At 49.3% G+C, this 20,885-nt stretch overlaps 1 protein-coding gene and 1 non-coding gene across 2 annotated transcripts; both read right to left on the bottom strand.

Moving 5' to 3' along the window:
* Window positions 1-60: 60 nt before the first annotated feature.
* LOC150061933 (U5 spliceosomal RNA) lies at window positions 61-175 on the bottom strand. Its single transcript, XR_016536113.1, has one exon. It is a non-coding gene; the product is annotated as a U5 spliceosomal RNA (small nuclear RNA).
* A 2,325-nt stretch (window positions 176-2,500) lies between these two features.
* Window positions 2,501-20,715, bottom strand: Ptch2 (patched 2). Its single transcript, XM_090333767.1, has 22 exons — window positions 20,524-20,715; window positions 19,887-20,079; window positions 12,760-12,949; window positions 12,588-12,657; window positions 12,333-12,424; window positions 11,487-11,682; window positions 10,590-10,711; window positions 10,304-10,451; window positions 10,089-10,220; window positions 9,853-10,008; window positions 9,676-9,768; window positions 8,957-9,082; window positions 8,747-8,865; window positions 8,300-8,648; window positions 7,867-8,179; window positions 7,630-7,772; window positions 7,365-7,545; window positions 6,986-7,266; window positions 6,718-6,855; window positions 3,794-3,936; window positions 3,613-3,712; window positions 2,501-3,214 (listed from the first exon to the last, which is right to left on the bottom strand). The coding sequence occupies exons 1-22, from the start codon at window positions 20,596-20,598 to the stop codon at window positions 2,960-2,962; spliced, it is 3,615 nt and encodes a 1,204-aa protein (XP_090189893.1). The 5' UTR covers window positions 20,599-20,715; the 3' UTR covers window positions 2,501-2,959.
* Between the last annotated feature and the right edge of the window lie 170 nt (window positions 20,716-20,885).

The following is a 20,885-nucleotide window of genomic DNA, read 5'->3' as shown; positions in this document are numbered from 1 at the left end:
CCCAGGAACTGTTCCTCCACTAAACTCTTTAGCTCAGGCTTTCTTTGAACAAACAAACGTAGCCTCGACAAAACGAGGCCTCAAAAAATTTCTGAAGACTCAGAGTTGTTCCTCTCCACGGAAATCTTTAGTAAAAGGCGAAAGATTTATACGATCTGAAGAGAAACCAGAGCATACTCCCTCACCCTTGCGCCCAACCTCCCCAAGAGATCCCACACTTAATACACTTATGGTTGTTAACTGCCTGAATTGGAGGCACTGCAAGGCTGTCATTTACAACCAGGTAAACTTCTAGAAGGTGGTCGGGCCTACAGTGGTGGAGAAACACACTCAGGAGTGGGGGTGCCACTCGCGCACCATGAAGTCGCAAAAAAAAAAAAATCGTTGTGCATTATGGGTATGCAAATTGACGGGGCTGGGCAGGTTCCCGGCACAGCTCTGGGACCCTGCAGCAGGGCCATAGGGGGCGTAGAGCCACTGAGCTTTCACTTCCTTCCCTTCCCGCCCTCTCTGGCCCAAGGCCAGAGAGCTCTGGGCACTTACTCGCCGGCTCGTGCCAGGTGCCCTCCCAGGGGTCCCTCACTGGGCCCAGTCTATACACATGAGGCAGATTGTCTTATCTTCCTGGAGAAGCTGGTACCCAATTCCTCCTGCCTTGTAACTTCGATCCTCAGATCTCAAGCCTCTTGGGTCGCTAGGATGACAGGCATGAGCCACTCATGCCACACTGTCTGTGACACTCTCATCTACAATGAATCACAAAAAATCTGAAAGTGGAGCAAAAAAGCTAAGGGACAGCACCTAGGCTCTGAGTTCAAGTTCCACGACTGGCACCCATACACATATGCACATATGTGTATACACACAGACATACACAGATCCTGAAAGGGATTGAGGATGTGGAAATGTTGCTCTCCTTGGGCATTCCCCAAGTGTATACATCTCTAGTGTATACATGTGTGTGTGTACACATGCATACACATACACACCTAAACACGTGCTGCAAGGGTGGGCACTGGTGGCTCATACCTGTAATCTTAGCTGCTCAGGAGATTGAGATCTGAAGATTGTGGTTCAAAGCCAGACCAGGCAGGAAAGTCCATGAGACTCTTCTCCAACTAACCAACAGAAAACTGGAAGTAGAATCGTGGCTCAAAGTGGTAGAGTGGTAGCCTTGAGCACAAAAGGTTGGGTTCAGGGCCCCAAGGCCCTCAGACTAACAACAGAAAAAGACATGCTAGAAGATTTGCCACCAGAAATGCTTCAATTCTCCAATTTCACAGATGAAAATATTGAAATTCTGAGGTTTGTTAATACTATTCTAGCCTGGTGAGCTGTCTCTGTTTCACCCAAATGTCCCTCGAAACACAACTGGACCTGAATGCAGCCTCCATTCCTTGCACATGCTGGACCCCTTTTAAACTAGTTTCTAAGTTACCTTCTCTTAATTTTCTTTTTCTTTTCTTTTTTTATTGTAATTAGTAAAAGGGTTACATGATATTTGCCAGATAGTTAATTTTCTTTTTCTTAGGTTGGGGGCAATCCTGGATCCTGAACTCAGGGCCTAGGTACTGTCACTGAGCTTTTGTGCTCAAGGCTAGCTCCACTTTTTTATGGTGGTTCATTGGCGATATGTCTCACAGGTTTTTCTGCCCAGACTGGCTTTGAACTTCGATTTTCAGATTTCAGCCTCTTGATTATATCTTCCACTGTGTTCTCTTTTTAGGCATTTTAGTGTTGATTTGACTGATGTGTATATTTGTGTAACATTTGGTCAGAACATGATTTTCTGGCCTTTGGGTGTGGTAGTGAGGTGTGAGAAGGCTATGTTGATGGGCAGGATCATTCCTGTAGAATGGGTCGTTAGCTCCCAGGGTATATGTATTTATTAGTCCAGGGATAACTTAGGAAGACAAAGAAAAGACCTTCCCACCCCAATGGGTAAGGCTTGGTACTTGAGCCCAGGGATATGGCCAGGCTCTTCAAGGTCTCTGGAAGACAGGGCTAGTCAACTTTCATATGCACACAACTTGATTTCAGTGTCCTTACCCAGTAGCTAACACCTCCAATTCTTGAGTTTCTCTACCTGTATGCTGGCCAAGGCCACAGTTATCAGGCTGACTGCTAGTATAGAGGCTCTGCCTTGGATGATGCTCTGAGTTGTGGCTTCTGTCCCTCTGTCCACAAAATTTCACTGCAGCCAGGTCCTGTTTTCCTATCTTCCCTTTCCCCTTCTGCCTGTCTTTGCTCTTCTGCCCTGCACCACATGCTGATGAAGCAGAAAGTTGGGAGATGGGCTCACATGGACACCCCCCGCAAAAAAAATTTCATTTTGTATACTAAACACTTACTACTAAGTATATGACAAAAACTCTGACTCCACAACTCAACAAGGTCCCAGAACTTCAGGCCCTGCACACCACGTGGTCATTTCCTATACTCAATCCTCTTTTGCAAACTCCCAGTTCTGAAGGAAAAGCATCAGTCACTTAAGAGAAGTTCAAATAGAATATATTTCTTTAAAAAATAAAACTTTCAACAGAGCTAACATCTATATATACTACAAAAATAAACATCTTCATATAAATAATTTATGTGGTGAGAGGTGGTCCTCCCCAGAAGTCACCAAGCAGAGATGGGCCAGGATGGTGTGCTGCAGGGGTCCTTTGCTGCCTGGGTGATGGTGTGGGGCAGGAGGGCAGCAGGGCTACATTGCAGCCCCAAGTGCTGCTTCCATTCCCACGCAGGCAGCTATGGGCACAGTGGGACCCCCACGTGCCAGGATGCTCTCAATCTGGGGGTTACTGTCGTCGGGGTAGGTAGATGTCTGAGACAGGGAAGAGGATGAAAACAGCTGTCACAGGCCCTCCAGGAGATCCCTCTGGCATTCTATGTGCCACCATTGCTTTCCAGTGACTTTAGGAGGTCCAAGCAGGGTCTCCTTGCTTTGACTGTTTCTTCACTCAGTGGTTGGAAATGATCCTCTAGAACCAAAATTGCTAGAGCCACTGGCAACTGGGGACCACGTGGGCTCATCAGAGGCTGAATGGATGTAGGCTCCAGGGAGAGGGGGTGGGTGGAGAGCCAAGGTCATGGAGGTAGTCACTCTGGCGAAGTTCTGGCGGAGGGTGGGGGATGCCCCCCACCTGAGTCTGGGTCCCTGTGGAGTTGCAGGACCCAGGACCCTTGGGCCCTCCTTGTATATCTGGACCATCTGGGGGAAGAGAGAGGTCTCAGTGAGTCTGGGGGTTACTGGAGCTACAACATCTTTCAGCAGCTCCCTTGTGGTGAATACCATGAATATTGGTAAGCTGAGGTCTTGCTGGTCAGCAGGGTAGAAGAGTTCACAGGCATCAAGCTATCAATGCCTGGGCAAGCCCAGCACCTTGCTGAGTCCTGAAAGGCTAAGGTAGTTTCCAGAGAAGGCTGAGGGCAGATGTACAGTATCCTGGAAAAGGGCGGGGGGGGGGGGGTAGTTGCACCTGTTAGGAAGGACTTTATATTCTGAATCCTCTCTGTTGGCTACTGAGGGCATTTAGTAATGGCTCTGCCTTTCTCCTGCTTGTCCCCACCCTGTCCATGGGAGTAGGAACAAAAGGAGGGTGTGGTTACCTCTGGTGGGGGGCCCAGAATGGAAAGCAGCACAGGCAGCAGCATAAGTCCATGGAGGAGGCCCAAGAGTGTGAGTACTGTTAGCACCAGGAAGAAGTACCTGGGAGGTTGTGGGCTGTCAGACTGGGCAAGCCCTGAGGCCAGTCAGGCAGGCCCACTGCCTCCTCCAATCCCACCATACCTTACAATGAAGTCAAAGTTGGAGCCAGCAAGCATGAGCAGACCCAGCAACGTGGAGACAGCCCCATCAGTCACAGGGGCAAATGTATGCTCTAGGGCTTGGGTAGCCCGAAGGTTCCGGCTACCCTGGGTGGTCAGGAAGCCCTGGAGGAAGAGGATGGTCTGAGCTCCTTCTCTGCCAATCATGGCCAGCTCTTCCGTTCCCATAGGACAGTCATGCTTGGCCCATGAAAGGCCAGGTGAATTGAGTTCATAGAATTATCTGGAAGATATCCACTAAGATGACACTATGTAGTGCTATCTGGTGACAAAGAAGGATGTCCAGAAGAGGCTAGCAAGCTATAATCTACTGTGACATTGTCATCTATGATTGCTTTTGTGGAATAATGGCAGAATTGTAACAGAGACTGTATGGCTTGCTAAGCCGAAGTATTTACTACCTGGTCCTTTACAGAAAAAAAAAAAGAAAGTACAAACTCAGGTATAGAAAGATGGACATCCAGGTGTTAGTTAGTCACTGCTCAGCTGGCATTTCAAAGGATTTCAAATCTGTTTTTGACCTTCTTTTGCATGCTAGGATCAACCCCAAGGCCTCATCTTGTCAGGCAAGTACTCTATCACTGGGCCATACCCCAGTCTTTTTTTTTTTAATAGGACTTGAACTTAGACTGGGTGCTGTCCCTGAGCTCTTCAGCTCAAGGCTACCGCCCTACCCTTGAACCAAGCTCCACTTCCCATTTTCTAGAGGTTAATTGGAGATAAGAGTCCCAGGTCCTTTTGTGCCTCATACCCCAATCTTTTTCATGTGTATGTGATGGAGCTTGAACTTTGGGGGTGGGCACTGTCCTTAAGGCTTTTCTGTTCAAGGCCACCGCTCTATCACCTGAGCCACTGCTCCCCTTTGGCTATTTGCTGGTTACTGTGAGATAAGCATTTCATGGACTTTCCTGGTGGGGCTGGCTTTGAACAAGTCTTCTGATCTCAGCACCTTGAGTAGCTAGGATGAGAGATACATGGCTTCTTTGTTCATTTTATTCAAGGAGTATATTTTGGTCTGTTATTATAGGGTTGGATGTTAGAAATGAAGAGATGTTTGTTGGGCCTATTTTTTTTTTTCAGTTAGTCATGGGACTTGAACTCTGGGCCTGGGCATTGTCCCCGAGCTCTTCAGTTCAAGGCCTAGTGCATTACCACTTGAGGCACAGCACCACTTCCAGTTTTTCTGGTGGTTAATTGAAGATAAGAGTCTTGTGGACTTTCATGCCCAGGCTGGATTTGAACTGAGAGCCTCAGACCTCAGCCTCTTGAGTAGTACTGGCATGAGCCACCTGCCTCCGGCTAAGTGTAGTTAGATTTATGTTGGTGACTGCAGTTGGTATGTGTGTCACTTCCTCTGCCAGAGAATGTGATTTAGGAGAGGCTTGTGCCCTCCTCAGTTCTATATTCTCCGTTGTAGTAGCATTCTTCCTCCACACCCACACTGCCATGCTGCTACTATCTCTTTTCTTTCCTTTTCTTTTCTGGACCAGTCCTGGGCTTGAGCTCAGGGCCTGAGCACTGTCCTTGGACTTTCTCAAGGCTAGAGCTCTACCACTTGAGCCTCAGTACCACTTGTGGCTTTTTTCTATGTATGTGGTACCGAGGAACCCAACCCTGGTCCTTGTGCATGCTAGGCAAGCACTCTACCACTAGGCCAAACTCCTGGCCTCTATCTTTTTTTGATCACTTTCACAGGAAGACTATCCAAGAGGATGGTTTTTTCTTGGAGATGAGTATGTAGCTTAGTGGTAGGGCACTTTAGTTGGCATGTATGAAGCCTTGAGTTTTACCTCTAGTATTGCAATAAAGGAAAAAAAAAAGAAGAAGACTTGAAGCCAAGTACCTGTAATCCTAGCTGCTCAGGAAGCTGAGCTGTGAGGATTGCTGTTCGAAGCCAGCCTGAGAAGCAAAGTCCATGAGACTTTTATTTCCATTTAACCCCAAAGAGCTGGAAGTGCAGATATGGCTCAAGTGGTAGAGCACTATCGTTGAGCACAAAATCTCAGGGACAGGGACAGGGGTTTGGCCTAGTGGTACAGTGCTTGTCTAGCATGCATGAAGACCTGGGTTCAATTCTTTGGTACCACATACGTATGGAAAAAAAGCTGGTAGTGGTGCTGTAGCTCAAGTGGTAGAGCTCTAGCCTTGAGAAAAGTCCAAGGACAGTACCCAGGCCCTGAGTTCAAGCCCCAGGATCAGCAAAAGAGAAAAAAGAAAAAGACTCACTGATTCCTATTTTTTAACCTTTGATTCTTTCATTAAACAACTGCAGAAATGACTGATTACTTATTTATTATCTACCTTTACCACCTAGAATTCCTATTTTTTTCTCTATTGCTGGGAATCAAATCAGGGCCTTATGAGATAGGAATATGGCTTAGTGGAAGAGTACATGCCTAGCATGTCAGTACCACATAAATAGAAAAAGCCAGAAGTGGCACTGTGTTGGTGGTAGAGTGCTATCCTTGAACAAAAGAAGCTCAGGGACAGTGCCCAGGCTCTGAGTTCAAGCCCCAGGACTGGCAAAAAAAAAAAAAAAATAGGGCACACTACTGGGTTATTCCAAACAGTTAAAGAATCCCTAACTGGGGCCAGGAGTTTGGCCTAGTGGTAGAGTGCTTGCCTCTCATGTACAAAGACCTAGGTTCGATTCCTTGGTACCACATACACAGAAAAAACTGGAAATGGTGTTGTGACTCAAGTGGTAGAGCTCTAACCCTGAAAAAACCCAAGGACAGTGCTCAGGTTCTGAGTTCAGGCCCAGGACTGACACCCCCCACCCGGCCCCGCCACCAAAAAAAAAATATATCTCTAGGATACAGAAGTGCTTGAGCCACATTGGTTGAGTATTCAGCTGTCCCATCCCTCCCCGGGACCTGCGCTCACCAGAGCCACATGGACTGTGAACTCAACACCAATGCCTACAGAGGCCACGAGGATCACCACGGGGATGGCGCTCAGCTTGATACCCACGAAGCCCATGATCCCAAACAGCTCCACGGTCATCATCGCCAGGACCAGCACCTGAGGAGGGCAGCGCTCACTCATGGCTCCTGTCAGCAGGGGTGCTGGACTCCATAGGGTAGGGCTGGGGGCCTACACTGGGTCTCTGCAACCTCACTCCCCCCCCCCCCCCACACACACAAGTACTCACTATGAGGCCAGCCATCCATGGGTTGAGCAGCAGCAGGGTGCAGACCAGGAAGGTACACACCAGCAGGATGCAGACAGCCAGCAGGAGGCAGCGTCGCAGCCCCAGATACTGCTCCCAGAAGAGGAAGGGGGAGCCACTGGGATAGGCGTGTACCCCCGCCTGGCCTGCCTCTGCACATGCTGCCCGGGCCCCCTCAATGGCCTCCACAAAGTCTGCAGTCTTCTGGAGGCCATGCAGCAGGAAGGGGAACTGGGCAAACTCCAGGGGCTGGGCTGCTGGGACTGTGAAGGGCAGAAGGAGGGGGACAGTGAGCATGGGAAGAATGGACAGGGCCTGTGGGGGCTGAGGCTCTAGGTGGAGCTCCACCCCTGGGACTCACTGTGAAGATTCTCCCCAGTGGTGTCATATTTGTCGTGCAGCCATTCTGGAGGAGGCGGATAGAAGTTGGCTTGAGAGGCTGCCAGACCCAGGGGGTCACTGCTCACCCACATTGTTAGCCCCACGTAGAAGAACTCTGGTGGAATCAGTCCCTCCTCATTTACCAGCTTTCTTGTGGTCAGCTGCAAAGGCAAAGATGACTGAAGTTCTAGACTATGAGATCTAGAGCCTCCATCACCCTCTGAATGTTCTAATCCTCTCCAAACCTGGCTCAAGTCCAGTGGCTCCTGAGCATTTCCAGTCTGGATAAGCAGCTTGTAGGCCAGTGCCCCATCCTCTGAGCCATTGCGGTAGGAATGATGGGTAATGCGCCCAGAAGCCCAGTCCTGGTCAAAGGCCGCCTGGATTCCTGGGGGAACCACAGTGTAGGCCACAATTGGCCCATGGTTCTGCAAGACATCCCTGTGGCAGCCCGCCTCCCTGCCCACCTCCTGGCCTCTCACCCTGCAGCCAGTTGCGGTAATAGTGCAGCCAGGTACGGGGCGCCTGGGTGGCAGGAGGGGGCAGCACAGCCTTGAGGGAACTGAAGCGCTGGTGCAGATCAAAGAGGGCACGTTGGGAGTGGGCGTAGTCAAAGCCACCCTGCGTCACCAGGGCCACCTCATACAGGGAGAAGTACCTGAGCTGGGCACTCAGGAAGGCATGCTCCTTGGTGCCCCGAGGTACCACATCTGTCAGGGACAGCCCATCCTGCACCAAGGTGGCTCCGTAGAGGCTCAGGCCCAGAAGAGCCCCAAAGAACACCAGCACCATAGCCTGTGAGAAATGGCCACTAAGCTGGAGGCACAGGGCTGGCCTTCAGGTGGTAGGCTAGGCCTGCTGCCCCTCTTGGGGCCCATGGGTACTGTGCTTCTGTACCACTCCATCTATACTTACCTTGGTTTGTGCCTGGAGCAGCAAGGGAGCAAACCGATAGCGGGCAAAATGCGCCAGATTCCAGTGGGCACAGGACAGGGACTTGCAGGCTGCTCTCTGCCTGGTCCCTTCTTCTTGGCCCAGAAGGTCCCGTGTAGACCCTCCAGGGCTGAAAAGCTCAGAGCTCAGTGGGTCAGAAGGTGGGGACACCAGGTGCGCTTGAGGAGGCAGAATGGTGACCACATGCTGACTGCTGGCGTCACAGTGTGTAAAGGCTTGCACCGTGGTCGTCAGGTGGGCAATGCCCACTGGTACTGTCCTCTCACTCAGCTCCTGGGGTAGAATCTGAATCATTCGAGCAGAGCAGGGGCTGGAAGAGGAAGAGGGAGTAGATGACAGGTCTGTGTGGTGAAGGGATGCGTCGTGGCGGGGTGGAGGGAGGAAAGGCATGAGATGCCAGGACAGTACCTAGAGAAGCAGCAGAGCACGTCAAGGCGCTGGCAGTGGCGTCGGCGCAAGTCCAGGCTGAGTACGGCTGGGAAGACAAGCATCACAGCTACAAAGCTACAGCCAACCACTATGGCTGCCTGGGGAGGAGAGGGGAGCACAAAGGCTGGATGAAGTATTCTTCTAGCCCCATGCCCACCCCAGCTCCCCTGTCTGTGCATGAAGCCTCACCTGCAGGGAGAAGGCCCGCAGGGCGGGGATGGGAACCAGGGCAGCCATGAAGAAAGCGACCATGTTGTTGATGGATGTGAGGGCGACACTGGTGCCTGTGCGCTGCAGGCACTCGCCCATGCGCTCCTGCCAGGACACAGCAAGAATAGGCCCCAGGGTCACTGGGAGGATGGTGGTGGGTCTTTAAGGTAGAGTCAAACGGGAAGCTCAGGAACTTGGTAGAGGTGTGACAACAATATCACAGGACAACAATACCACAGCAGCCAACAGTTAATGAGTACTGTGAATAAGTCATGGGCTGTGCTAAGCATTTACCTTTTCTCATGAATCCTCACAGCAACCCTTAAGATACAAGCACTATTATCATTATCTCCATTTATAGATGAGGAGACTGAGGTTAAAGAACAAATGAGCCCAAGTTCACTTAAAACAAGGCGTGTGTGTGTGTGAACCAGTACTGGGGCCTGGACACTGTCCCTTAGCTTTTTCACTCAATGCTGGTATGCTATCACTTGAGCCACAACTCTACTTCTGGTGTTTTGAAGATAAGAGTCTTAACGATTTTCCTTCTGGGTTGACTTTGAACTTCAGTCCTCAGATCTCACCTTCCTGAGTAGCTAGGATTACAGATGTGAGCCAACAGCTCCTCACTCCCAAGATGATCTTAACCACTAGGCTAAAATACCTCATTTGAGCTGTTCTACAGGATGGAGCCTTACCTGGAGAGGGGTACCAGGTAGGGCCTCTGTGAATGCATGTGCCAGCAGGAATATGTCATCTACTCCAATGCCCAGAGCTAAGAAGGGTAGCACCTGAAGAGGTAGAGGGGTGTCAGGCTGGAGGAGCTGTGTAGTCTAGTGACAGTTCCCAAAGTCTGTCCTAAAGTCCAAGTTTACCTGAGTAGTGGCTGCATTAAAGGTGATGCCAAGCAAGGCACAGAGCCCGAGGCCTGAAGCCACTGCCAGGGCTACCAGCAGCACCCCAGCCAGACCCACCGCACCTTGGGACTGAGCACAGTCCCACCGTAGCATTGTCACACAGGCATAGGCCAGCTGTGGACAGAGAAAGGGCACAGTGTTGGACTGGGGCTTTCAGGGTGGAGGTGGGACAAGATGCCAGGTGTGGGACCCACCATGAGTAGATAGCCTCCTGCCACGCGGGCAGCACTGACTTCAGAGAACGTGTGGAGGATGTCATCCAGGGTGGTAGAGGAGAAGGCGTGGATCTGTTGGGAAGCATTCTCAGGAAGGGCTTCCTGTGCCAGCTGGAGAGACAGGGTGGCTCTGAGGAGACAGGCGGGGGAGTGGCCTTGGGCGCCCTTCCTTGTCCACGTCCACATGGACTGACCTGTACAAAGCGCCGCTGCCAGGCCTGCAGCACAGTGCTGGCCTGTTCCTCGCTCCAGCCGATGTCATGCGTCTGATAGTCACCACGGAAGTGCTCGTACAGCTGACGGGGACTCATCAGCAGGAAGGTGCTCTGGAGGGCCTCTGCCCTGGGGAGGTGTGGGGAGGGGAGATGTAGGGTACCAAAGAGTCAGAGCTGGTCCACGCCCCCATTTCAGGGCCCTTTGGCATTAGGGTGTGGATTCCCACCTGTGGGGTCCCTTTGCCAACTCTCAGGGAAGTCCTACCTTAACAGTCGTCCTTGGGGGTCTCTGGCTATGCCTCCCAACAACAACTCCTCCTGCCAGTGCATGAATTTGTGCGAGAAGCCATGGCAGCCACCACTTAGCTCCTGAGCCACAGTGGGAGCCTGGGGACAGACAGGAGATGAGTTTCATACTCAAGCCTCTGGCTGTGGGAGCAGGTGTCTGTGGGCTTGTGTCTCCACAAACCAGGCCTGCCACAGTGGTCAGTAGGCCTTAAGTCTAGATGACTGTTCTCTTGAGCCTCTGACCTACTCTGTATATAGAGTGAGCAGGGAGTGTGCTGCAGACAGAAAGCTACAGACAGCACTGCCTGGGAGGAGCTAGCATAACTATGGTGGAGACGGGAAAATGTACCTCACACAGGGCCATGGAGATATGTGGGATGCTAGGTGTGATATTAATGTATTCATGGTTACCTCTGTGTGTGAGCATGGGTGCCTGTGCCAGGCTTGGGGGGCTTCGGAGCCTGGGTGCTGTCCCTGAGCCTCTTTGTTCTTAAAGATAGCATTCTACCACTTGAGCCACAGCACCACTTCTGACCTTTTCTTAGTATACTGGAGATAGGGTCTTAGAGACTTTCCTGCCCACGCTAGCTTTGAATTGTGATCCACAGATTTCAGCTGCCTGAGTAGCTAGAGTTACAGGTGTGAGCCACCATTGCTGGACTCACAGTTAGCTGTTTCGTTTTCCTGAATCGTCTATGATGATAAAGTCTAGCTTTAGGCTTGGAAAAGGAAAAAGATATCCATGTGCCACTTGAGGGTGCCTGGGGGAAATGATGGGCAGAGCATTGAATGCTCTCTAAGAATACAGGAATACCTAAGGAGGGGGAAAGAGAAAAAAAGCAGTCTTTCTCTAACAGATCTGGTTGGAACTCACCTGTCTGCTGAGATGGTTGGGGGCACTAGATGGGCAATGGGCATCAGTAGGATCCAGACAAGGCCGCCCCACATAGGCCTGGCCCACCTGTGCCTTGTCTAGCAGTTCCCGGAAGCCCTCGAGGGAGGCAAAGGGGCCTAGCTCCTCTAGCAGCTTTTCTGGATCCAGATTGGTCCACTGGATGTCAGGCCGGCCCCTGGGGGGAGGCCCAGAGTTAGGAGGGTCAAAGATTCAATATTTGTCCTTCAAATAGCTGATCTGGAACAAATGCTACAACACCCTCCCCTTGTATATATGGTTCAGCTTCTCAGAGTTGCTATGCCTTATTAGCCCACCAGGTTGCAGCAGTGAGCTATGGATGGCTACTAGGGACTGAGACAGGTCAGGACAAATAAACGTTATACAGAAATACCCAGAAATGCCCCACTGAGTTTGTACCAAGCTGTTTGCCTCACTATTACTCTACTCTTGGTTCTAATATATAACCAGATAGGCACCTGCATCTAATAGGTTTTCTTTTTGGTTTAAGCAATAGTTTAGCTGATACCTAGCCAATTTCTCTCAGGCAGGTCTCTCTGTGGGGATCTTTTGTTCCTCTGCTGAGATCTAGCTATTGTGTTTTGTCTAAACAAGGTCTTCCTTTCCTCCAGGGGTAATGTGACAACCTCCAGGTAGATGTGACAACCTTAGGCAGCTCAGACTTTCACTTTAGCCTGACAGGGAAGACTTAACATAATATTGCTTTGTCTTCCACTTTGTTCTGCACTCCCACCATCCTCTCTGTAGGGGAAGTCCCTGGCAGGAGATGAAGGGGGACCCAAGAGCAGCAGCTATGGCAGCACTCACGGTAAATAGGCAGAGCCTCCTTGGAGTTTGGCTCCCTCCCAGAAGCAGTCAAGTGGGGTGAGGATCACACACGGAAACAACTTCTCAATCATCTGCCAAGGACACAGGACACCCCAGGCACATCAGTCCCTGGGTTACTTTCCCCAGGGACTCAGTAGGATGCTGCTCCTCTCCCAGTAGGCCCCACCTCCTGAGGAGTCTATGGGGGTGATGCCCTGCCCCTCATTCTATCCCCAGACAGCTGAGGATACTCACCCGCTCAATCATTCCATTTTCAATAAGGGGAACTCCAGATTTGTAGCAGATTTTGTTCAGATCCCAGGACCTGAAATAGGTACAGATGTTCTGAACAGAAGTGGAGATTTCCACTCCAGAACTCCCACAGCAGGCTTCACCCTCAGCCACTCAGGGGCTCAGTCAGACTCACTTTCCATAGAGTGATACTTGCACTTTACTGGCAGTGAGGGCTGCCTGGAGGTGGAGGCCAAGTGCTTCAGGCGTAAGGACGTTCTCTCCCTCCTGGCGTGCAGTCTGAATCAGCATCTGAGAGGTATATGCAGCCTCTTCCCCCAGCTTCTCCTTGGTGTAATGAAGCTCCTGGCTTACCCGGCTGCCCACTGCCAGAGGAAAAAGAGAAAGCTGGGAAAAAGGGCCCATGGAGGAATTAAACTTCTGGCAGTTAGTGGGATCCTAGCCTTTAGGAATCTCAGGACAAGAAGCGCAGAGGCTCTGCCTGCTCCCTTCCAGCCTTGCCATGGTCCAAGTGCACTCCTAAGCTCTTGCCCCTCATCTCAGAATCTGGAGCTCTGCCAAGGAAGTGGAAAAGCATCAACTGCTTGGTTTTTGTGCATCTTTAAGCACGAACCAGGTTGATTGGATTTCTTCTTTTCAGTCCCAGTCCCAGGACTTGAACTCAGGGCCTGAACACTGTCCTTAGGCTTTTCCTCAAGGTTAGTGCTCTACCACTAGAGCCACAGCACCACTTCCAGCTTTTTGTATGTATGTGGTACTGAGGAATTGAACCCAGGTCTTCGTGCATGCTAGGCAAGCACTTTTCCCAGCATGAATTCTGGGCCTGGGTATTGTCCCTGAGCTCTTTAACTTAAGGTTACCACCCTACCCCTGGAGACATAGCACCACTTCTCACTTTCACTGTCTTTAGTGCCCTGGCTGGCTTTGAACCTTGATCCTCAGATCTCAGTCTCCCAAGTAGCTAGGATTATGGGTGTGAGCCACTGTGCCCCACCATATCTGTGAGACTCTTTTTTTAAAATTTTTTTTATTGTAATTAGTAAAAGGGTTACATGATATTTGCCAGATAGAAGGTACATTAATTCACATACATTGATACCCTTTCACATGTCTTGGTACCCATTTCCCCCCCCCCGACACCCCCCATCTGTGAGACTCTTATCTCCAATAAACTATTCAGAAAAAGTCAGAAGTGACACTGTGGCTCAAGTGGTAGAATGCTAGCCTTGAGCACAAAGAGGCTCAGGGACAGTGTACAGGACAGTGTTCAAGCACTAGGATTGGCAAAACCAAAACCAAATCAATACGTTTGTTAGAAAAAGCCAGAAGTGGTGTTGTGGCTCAAGTGGTAGCACACTAATCTTGAGGAAAGCACAAGGACAGTGCTCAGGCCCTGAGTTTAAGCCCCAGAATTTTTTTTTTCCTTTATAAAAGGGAAAATATAGGGCCAGGAGTTTGGCCTAGTGGTAGAGTGCTCGCCTAAGCATGCACAAAGACTTGGGTTTAATTCTTTGGTACCACATACATGGAAAAAGCTGAAAGTGGCACTGTGGCTCAAGTGGCAGGGTGCTAGCCTTGAGCAAAAAGTGTCCAAGGACAGGGCCAAGAGTTTGGCCTACTGGTAGAGTGCTTGCCTAGCATGCACGAAGACCTGGGTTCAATTCCTCGGTACCAAATCCATAGAAAAAAGCCAGAACTGGTTCTGAGGCTCAGGTGGTAGAGCTCTAGCCTTGAGAAAGTCCAAGGACAGTGCTCTGGCCCTGAGCCCAAGACCAGGACTGGCCAAAAAAAACAAAGCAAAAAACAAAGAACAACCCACAAAAAAGTGTCCAAGGACAGTGCCCAGGCCCTGAGTTCAAGCCCCAAGACTAGCCAAAAAAAGGGAGGGAGAGGAGAAATGTATGTTTGTCTAACAAGAACAAGTTCAAACCTCAGTACAGAGAAAGAAAGAGGGGGGGGGAGGGAGAATGAGAATGAAAAGACAGATCTCTTCCCTCTTCTCTTAGCTAACAGACTGATTTGATTTCACTGGCGAGTCCTTCAAAGACCAGATGATGAAGGATAGTCAGGCTCCTTCCTAGCATTAGGGGTTGAAATGTGATGGGACTAAGAAGCCAATTACATAATTCCATTGCACTTGCCAAGTGAAGGATTTACATCGAGGATATGCTTGTCAGAGGCTAAATGGGAATTCAGTGAGAAAGCTTTTGCTTTCTTTCTTTCTTTACTATGCCAGTGGGCCTTTTCACTTATAGCTAGTGCTCTACCACTTGAACTATGCCTCCAGTTACAGCTTTTTGCTGGTTAAGTGGAGAGAAGAATCTCTAGGATTTGTCTGCCTAAGCTTGTGATTCTCAGCAGTTCTCATATCTCAGCCTCCTGAGTAGCAAGGATTATAGATGTGAACCATGAGCCATGGATGCATTATTTATTAATTTATGTATTTAGTGCTGTTACTAGGGTTAGAACTCAGGGCCCTGCCCTCTCCATTGGCTCTATTGCTCATGACTGGCACTATACTGCTTGTCCCATACCTCTAGGCAGAATTTTTATTGGCTAATTGGAGATGGAATCTTTTGGACTCTCCTACTAACCCCCACCCCCAACATAACTTCAAAGTGCTATTCTTACAATTTTGGTTAGTTAGGATTACAGGATTGAGTCAGTTGCATCTAGCTCTTTCCTCACTTTTAAAAGGGGTACAAGTGGTGGGAATGTGGCTTAGTGGTAAAGAGCTTGCCTCGCATGCAAAAACCCCTGGGTTTGATTCCTTAGTACTAACTACATAAACAGAAAAGGCTAGAAGTAGATGTGAGCGGTGGCTCACATCTGTAATCCTAGCTACTAAGGAGGCTGAGATCTGAGGATCACAGCTCAAAACCAGCCCAGGCATCGAAGTCTGAGAAACTCTTATCTCCAATTAACCAGAAAACCAGAAGTAGTGCTGAGGCACAAGTGGTAGCCTTGAGCTGAAGAGTTCAGGGACAGCGCCTAGGCCCCTAGTTCCAGCCCCAGGCCCAACAACAACAACCAAAAAAAAAAAAAAAAAGAAAGAAAGAAAAAAGAAAAATCCAGAAGTGGTGTTGTGGCTTAAGTGATAGAGTGCGAGTGCTAGGCTTGAGCAAAGAAGCTCTGGAACAGAGCCCAAGCCCTAAGTTCAGTGCCCATGACTAGCACCAAAGAAAAACAAAAACAAACGGGAGAGGGGTGCAAGAAAGAGATGACTTATTTTTTCTCCCATTGCATTAGTTTCCTTGGGGTAAGTCTCAGAACACGAGTCCTAACACGCTAAAGATGAAAGAGGGGAAAGAGAACCTGGTTCTTGCTGATGTTCTCAGGCTGCTGGAACTTCCACCCCAGAATTTCTCTACTGTTACATTTCCTGTTACAAATACTATACACCTGTCTCTTTTTTCCCTCCCTCCCTTCCTTCCTTCTTTCTTTTCTTTCTCCCTCCTCCCCCCTCCTGTTACATTTCCTGTTACAAATACTATACACCTGTCTCTTTTTTCCCTCCCTCCCTTCCTTCTTTCTTTTCTTTCTCCCTCCTTCTCTTTCTGGCCCCGCTCGCTCCGGGCCCGCTCGCTCCGGCCACTTCCGGCTTGGTTGTGTCTCGTCTCGGCCACTTCCGGCTTGGTTGTGTATGTGGGATACCGAGGAATCGAACCCGGGTCCTTGTGCATGCTAGGCAAGCACTTTAACCGCTAGGCCAAACTCCCGGGCCCCTGTCCCTAAGCTTTTTTGCTCAAGGCTAGTACCCTACTATTTTGAGTCACTGAACCACTTCTGGTTTTCTGGTGGTTAATTGGAGATAAGAATCTTATGGGCTTTTGTGCCCAAGCTGGCTTTGAACTGCAATCCTCAGATCTCATCCTCCAGGGTAGCTACCCAGGCATGAGCTACCAGAGCCTGGTTTCCGCAACTTCTCAACAAAATGGCTGTATATTCCTTATTTTTAGGAATAACTCCTATTCTAGATTGTCTCCTTCAAAGATCCAGTCAATACTCATTAGATACATGAGATTTTTCATCAGGGACAGGGGTTCAGAGGAGTTGATCAGGAAAAGCAAACAAGTCATATTCTAAGTCTTATCATGGCAAAGCTGGGGAGGATCTTAAACTCTGGCTCAGAACTTTGATAGCCAATATCCTGCTTCTTCCTCTACTTTCTTTTCTTTCTTCTTTTTCTTCAGTTTTGGGGATTGAACTTAGGGCTTGGGCACTGTCCCAGAGCCTCTTTGTGCTCAAGGCTAATGCTCTACCACTTTGAGCCACAGTGCCACTTCTGATTTTTAAGTGGTTAACTGGAGGTAAGAATCTCAGGGACTTTTCTACCTGGGTTGGCTTTGAACTGTAATCCTTAAATTTCAGCCTCTTGAGTAGCTAGGATTACAAGGATGAGCCAGCACTCAGCTCTTTCTTTCCCTCCCTCCCTCCTTTCCTTCCTTCCTTCCGTCTCTGCAAGTCCTAGGGTTTTGAACTCAGGGCATAGGTACTGTCCTTCGGCTTTCTCAAGCTAGTGCTCTACCACTTGAGCCACAGCACCACTTCCAGCTTTTTCTGTGTATGTGGTATTGAGGAATCGAACCCAGGGCTTCATGCAAGCCAGGCAAGGACTCTACTATTAGGCCACACTCCCGGTCCTCTATTTTTTGATATTGTATTCAACTTGGCCAGGTTCTTATTGCTTAGGAAATTGAATAAAGCTCAAATACAGAAAAGGCTCCATTGCTTGTAGCTCAGTGTACCAATACGTGCCTGTAATCTTAGTACTCAAGAGGATCATGAGTTCAAGACCAACCTAGGATGCATATCAAAACCCTTCTCAAACAAACAAACAAATTAACCACCGCTTTAAGTCACACTCAACTGATGCAGGACAGCATAATATTCTGAACTTAAGTTAAACAAAATAAAACAAAAGCCTAGGGATCCTATACACTCCTCTAAGTAGCAAAAAGTTGGTAATGGTAAGTTCTTTCTGTGCTGGAGGCCTGGGTCAGGAACAAGGAAACAGAGATTCAAGCAGTGTTTGGCTGGGGAAGATCTGGGGAGCTGAGAAGAGGAAGAGAAGGAAGGAATGAACACAACTACTTCAGTTGTGGTAGGAAATTTACAAGTCATTTGGGACCACCCAGGCAGCAGTGGTATGGGTGTGGGTATGTATATGTGCATGTATACACACGTGTGTTGATGCTGGGGCAGGCAGGCAGAGAGAAACATCTGCTCTGGACCCTAGGGCTGGCCTAGGGCATGAATGTTTTTAAGAGTCTGAAGAAGGCTGGGGGTAGGGTGGGAGGGGGGTGTGGATGCCTAACAGGCAGGCAGGCAGGCAGGCAGGCAAGCTCCAAGAAACATCTGCTCTAGATCCGGGAACTTGCCAGCATTTGAAATAACTCAAGGGTATGAGACTCCAACAACCTGGGTCTTGCCTTTGAGTATGGGCCAACACTGAGGAAAGTGGGGGTAGGGAGGAGGAACCCACAAAAGGAAATTTCTTAGGAAGAATAAAACAGAGTTTTGATCCTGTTAGTAGCTACCATGTGAAGCCGAGCCTCAGGAAAGAGGTTATGATGAAATTATTATGAAGAAAAATTTACCTAGTGCTTCCCGTTAGGAAGTGAGGATTTGTTCTGACCTTGGCAGTCTGTGGCAGGGCGGGGGAGAGAGGTGGAGAGCAGGAGGAGAGGGGAGGTGGTCTGGAGCTTTTCTACTTGATGGCTGCACGAGACCTGGGAACATGATTCTGGCTCAGATGATTTATTCAATTTTCTCAGCCTCTCAGTCCTAAATTTTCTATTTCTTCTCTCCTTCCTTGTTTTCTTTCATTCTTTCCCTCCCTTCCTATCTTGCTTCTCCTGTGTGGCCAAGGCTGGCTTTGAATTCCTGGGCTCAAATGAACTTCCTGTTTGAGAGCTGGGACTTTGGGTCCTAACTTTTTCTAATTTTCCTAGTCAGAAACGATTTTCCTGCCAGGCGTGGTGGCTCACGCCTGTAATCCTAGCTACTCAGGAGGCTGTGAGGATCCTGGTTCAAAGCCAGCCCAGGGAACTAAAGGCCTGGAGACTTTTTTTTTTTGGTGGGTCATGGAGCTTGAACTCTGGGTGCTGTCCTTGAGCTTTTCAGCTCAAGGCTATCACCCTACACTTGAGCCAAGCCCCACTTCCCATTTTCTAGAAGTTAATCAGACATAAGAGTTTCCAAGAGTCTCCTGGCAAGACTTGGAGACTCTAATTAACCACTAGAGAATCAGAAGTGGTTCTATGGCTCAAGGGGTAGGGCAGTAGCCTTGAGTTGAAGAGCTCAGACATAGCACCCAGGCCCAGAGTCCAAGCCCCACAACAAAAAAAAAAAAAAAAAAAAAAAAAAGAGAAAGAAATGATTTTCCTTAGCTAGATGCAGGTGCCTCATATCTGTAGGCCTAGCTACTCAGGAGGTTGAGATCTAAAGGATTGCAGTTTGAAGTTAGCTGAGACAGGAAAGCTTGTGAGACTCTCATCTCCAATTAATCACACAAAAGCTACAAGTGGAGGTATGGCCCAAGTGGTAAAGCACTAGCCTTCAGCAAAAGAGTTCAGGGTCAGTGCCTAGGCTATGAGTTCAAGACCCAGGCCTGGCACAAAAAAAGTGACTCTAGTCTTCTCTTACACAACATAATCATACTCTGCTCTGTATTATAATGTACTTTCATAGTATATATTTTACTTTCCACGCAACTTTAAAGATGGGTCTTGTTTTAGTTGCCTTTGTAAACCCTACTGGTACTATATAAAAAAAAAATACACACAGGGCTGGGCGCCTGTGGCTCAGGCCTATAATCTTAGCTTAATCAGGAGGCTGAGATCTGAGGACTGGGGTTCAAAGGCAGCCAACAAGGAAAGTCTGTGAGATTCTTATCTCCAATTAAGCACCAAAAGTCCAAAGCAGATCTGTGGCTTAAGCTACCCTTGAGCAAAAGAACTGAAGAACAGTGCCCAGTCCCTGAGTTCAGGCTCCAGGACAGGCATAACACAACAAACACACACACACACACACACACACACACACACACACACACACACACAGGTTTGGAATAAAAGGCAAACAAATGCACAGAATCACAGATAAATATTCAGTATCCCAGTCACGAATGCTGCCATCTCTGTAGGCATACATTTATGGGTATGAGAACCCAAGTCCACGGGTTCTAGTCAGTTGATGCCTCATCCAGGCCCTTGGCCAGGCTTGCTGGGCCTCAGTGACTAGCCCCTTTATTTAGGGCTCAACATACTCAAGCAGCTGTGTTCAGTGTTCACAACTCACCTTCTACCCAGAGTTGTTCTAGGTCAGTCTCAATAACAGCCACACGGAGACCCAGTGCCAGGGCCCCAAAGGCCAACAGTCCCAAGAAGAGCACTTTGCCACAGTGTCTCTGGATTCTGCAGCCCAGAGAGAAGAGCAGGCTCTGGAAGTAAGCACGAAGCCACAGCGGAGCCTTCAGGCTCCCAGCTAGGATCTGGGATGGAAAGAGAAGGGTCAGCCAGTGTCACTACAGCACTGCAAGAAATTCTTCCCTTTTGTCCCTAGGTACACCCTCTGTTAAGCCCTAATCCCTCGACTTCTGGATGCAGGACAGAAAACACCTTCACACACAAACCTAAACTGGGAGACTTAACTCCTTTCCTGCTCTAAGAAAATCACAGACTCATTTTCTGAGAGGAGACACGAATACACACACAGACACACACACACACACAGACACACACACACACACACACGTTGTCAGGTGGTTACGGAGGTGAACCTACAGACACACTCATTCTTACTGTTCAGATGACAAGGAAACATAGGCACAACTTAAAAAAAAAAAAACCATGATAGCCAGTGATACACGACAACACTGCACTGTAGAGGGCCAAGTGACAAAACTGTTCCCAAGTTTTCCAGCTTGTCTACTCACCTGAGGTGCAGTGGATGGAACTGGAAGTGTGTGGCAGCAGCGGGGCAATTCTTCCAAGGGTGGCGGCCGAGCCATGCTGGCGGGGATGGGGGGCGCGGACGCCCCCAAGTTGTGTTATCTGAGAGCTCCCATAGGCTAGCCTGGTCCCACTGTACACGCGCCCCGCGTTGAGATTCACCGGGGCTGCGAGCTGCGTAGTCGTAGGGGAATCTTCGGGGTGTAGAGTCGTAGTGGTGGCTTGCGAGGCCGAAGTGCCGGGCAGTGGCCCCGGGGCGCGGCTATCCTTACCTGGTGGACAGCAGTGACCAAAGCAGGGTTAGAACTGGAGGGCAGAGACACACCTCGCAGCTCCGGGTGGCGAC

The sequence above is a fragment of the Megascapheus bottae genome, chromosome 6, assembly GCF_031878675.1.
Source record: "Megascapheus bottae isolate mThoBot1 chromosome 6, mThoBot2.hap1, whole genome shotgun sequence".
Lineage (NCBI taxonomy): Eukaryota > Metazoa > Chordata > Mammalia > Rodentia > Geomyidae > Megascapheus > Megascapheus bottae.
Note: the sequence above shows the minus strand (reverse complement) of the source record. Positions and strands in the feature narration are given on the sequence as shown.

Bases quoted from the DNA above. Each gene is read 5' to 3' on its own strand.
- Ptch2 (XM_090333767.1), bottom strand. From the start codon at position 20,598: ATGGCTCGGCCGCCACCCTTGGAAGAATTGCCCCGCTGCTGCCACACA. The intron at 11,683-12,332 runs GTGAGTGCTGCC...GCCTCCCCCCAG, and splicing joins GGAGGCTCTGCCTATTTACC to GGGCCGGCCTGACATCCAGT. The intron at 10,009-10,088 runs GTGGGTCCCACA...CTCTGTCCACAG, and splicing joins CAGGAGGCTATCTACTCATG to CTGGCCTATGCCTGTGTGAC.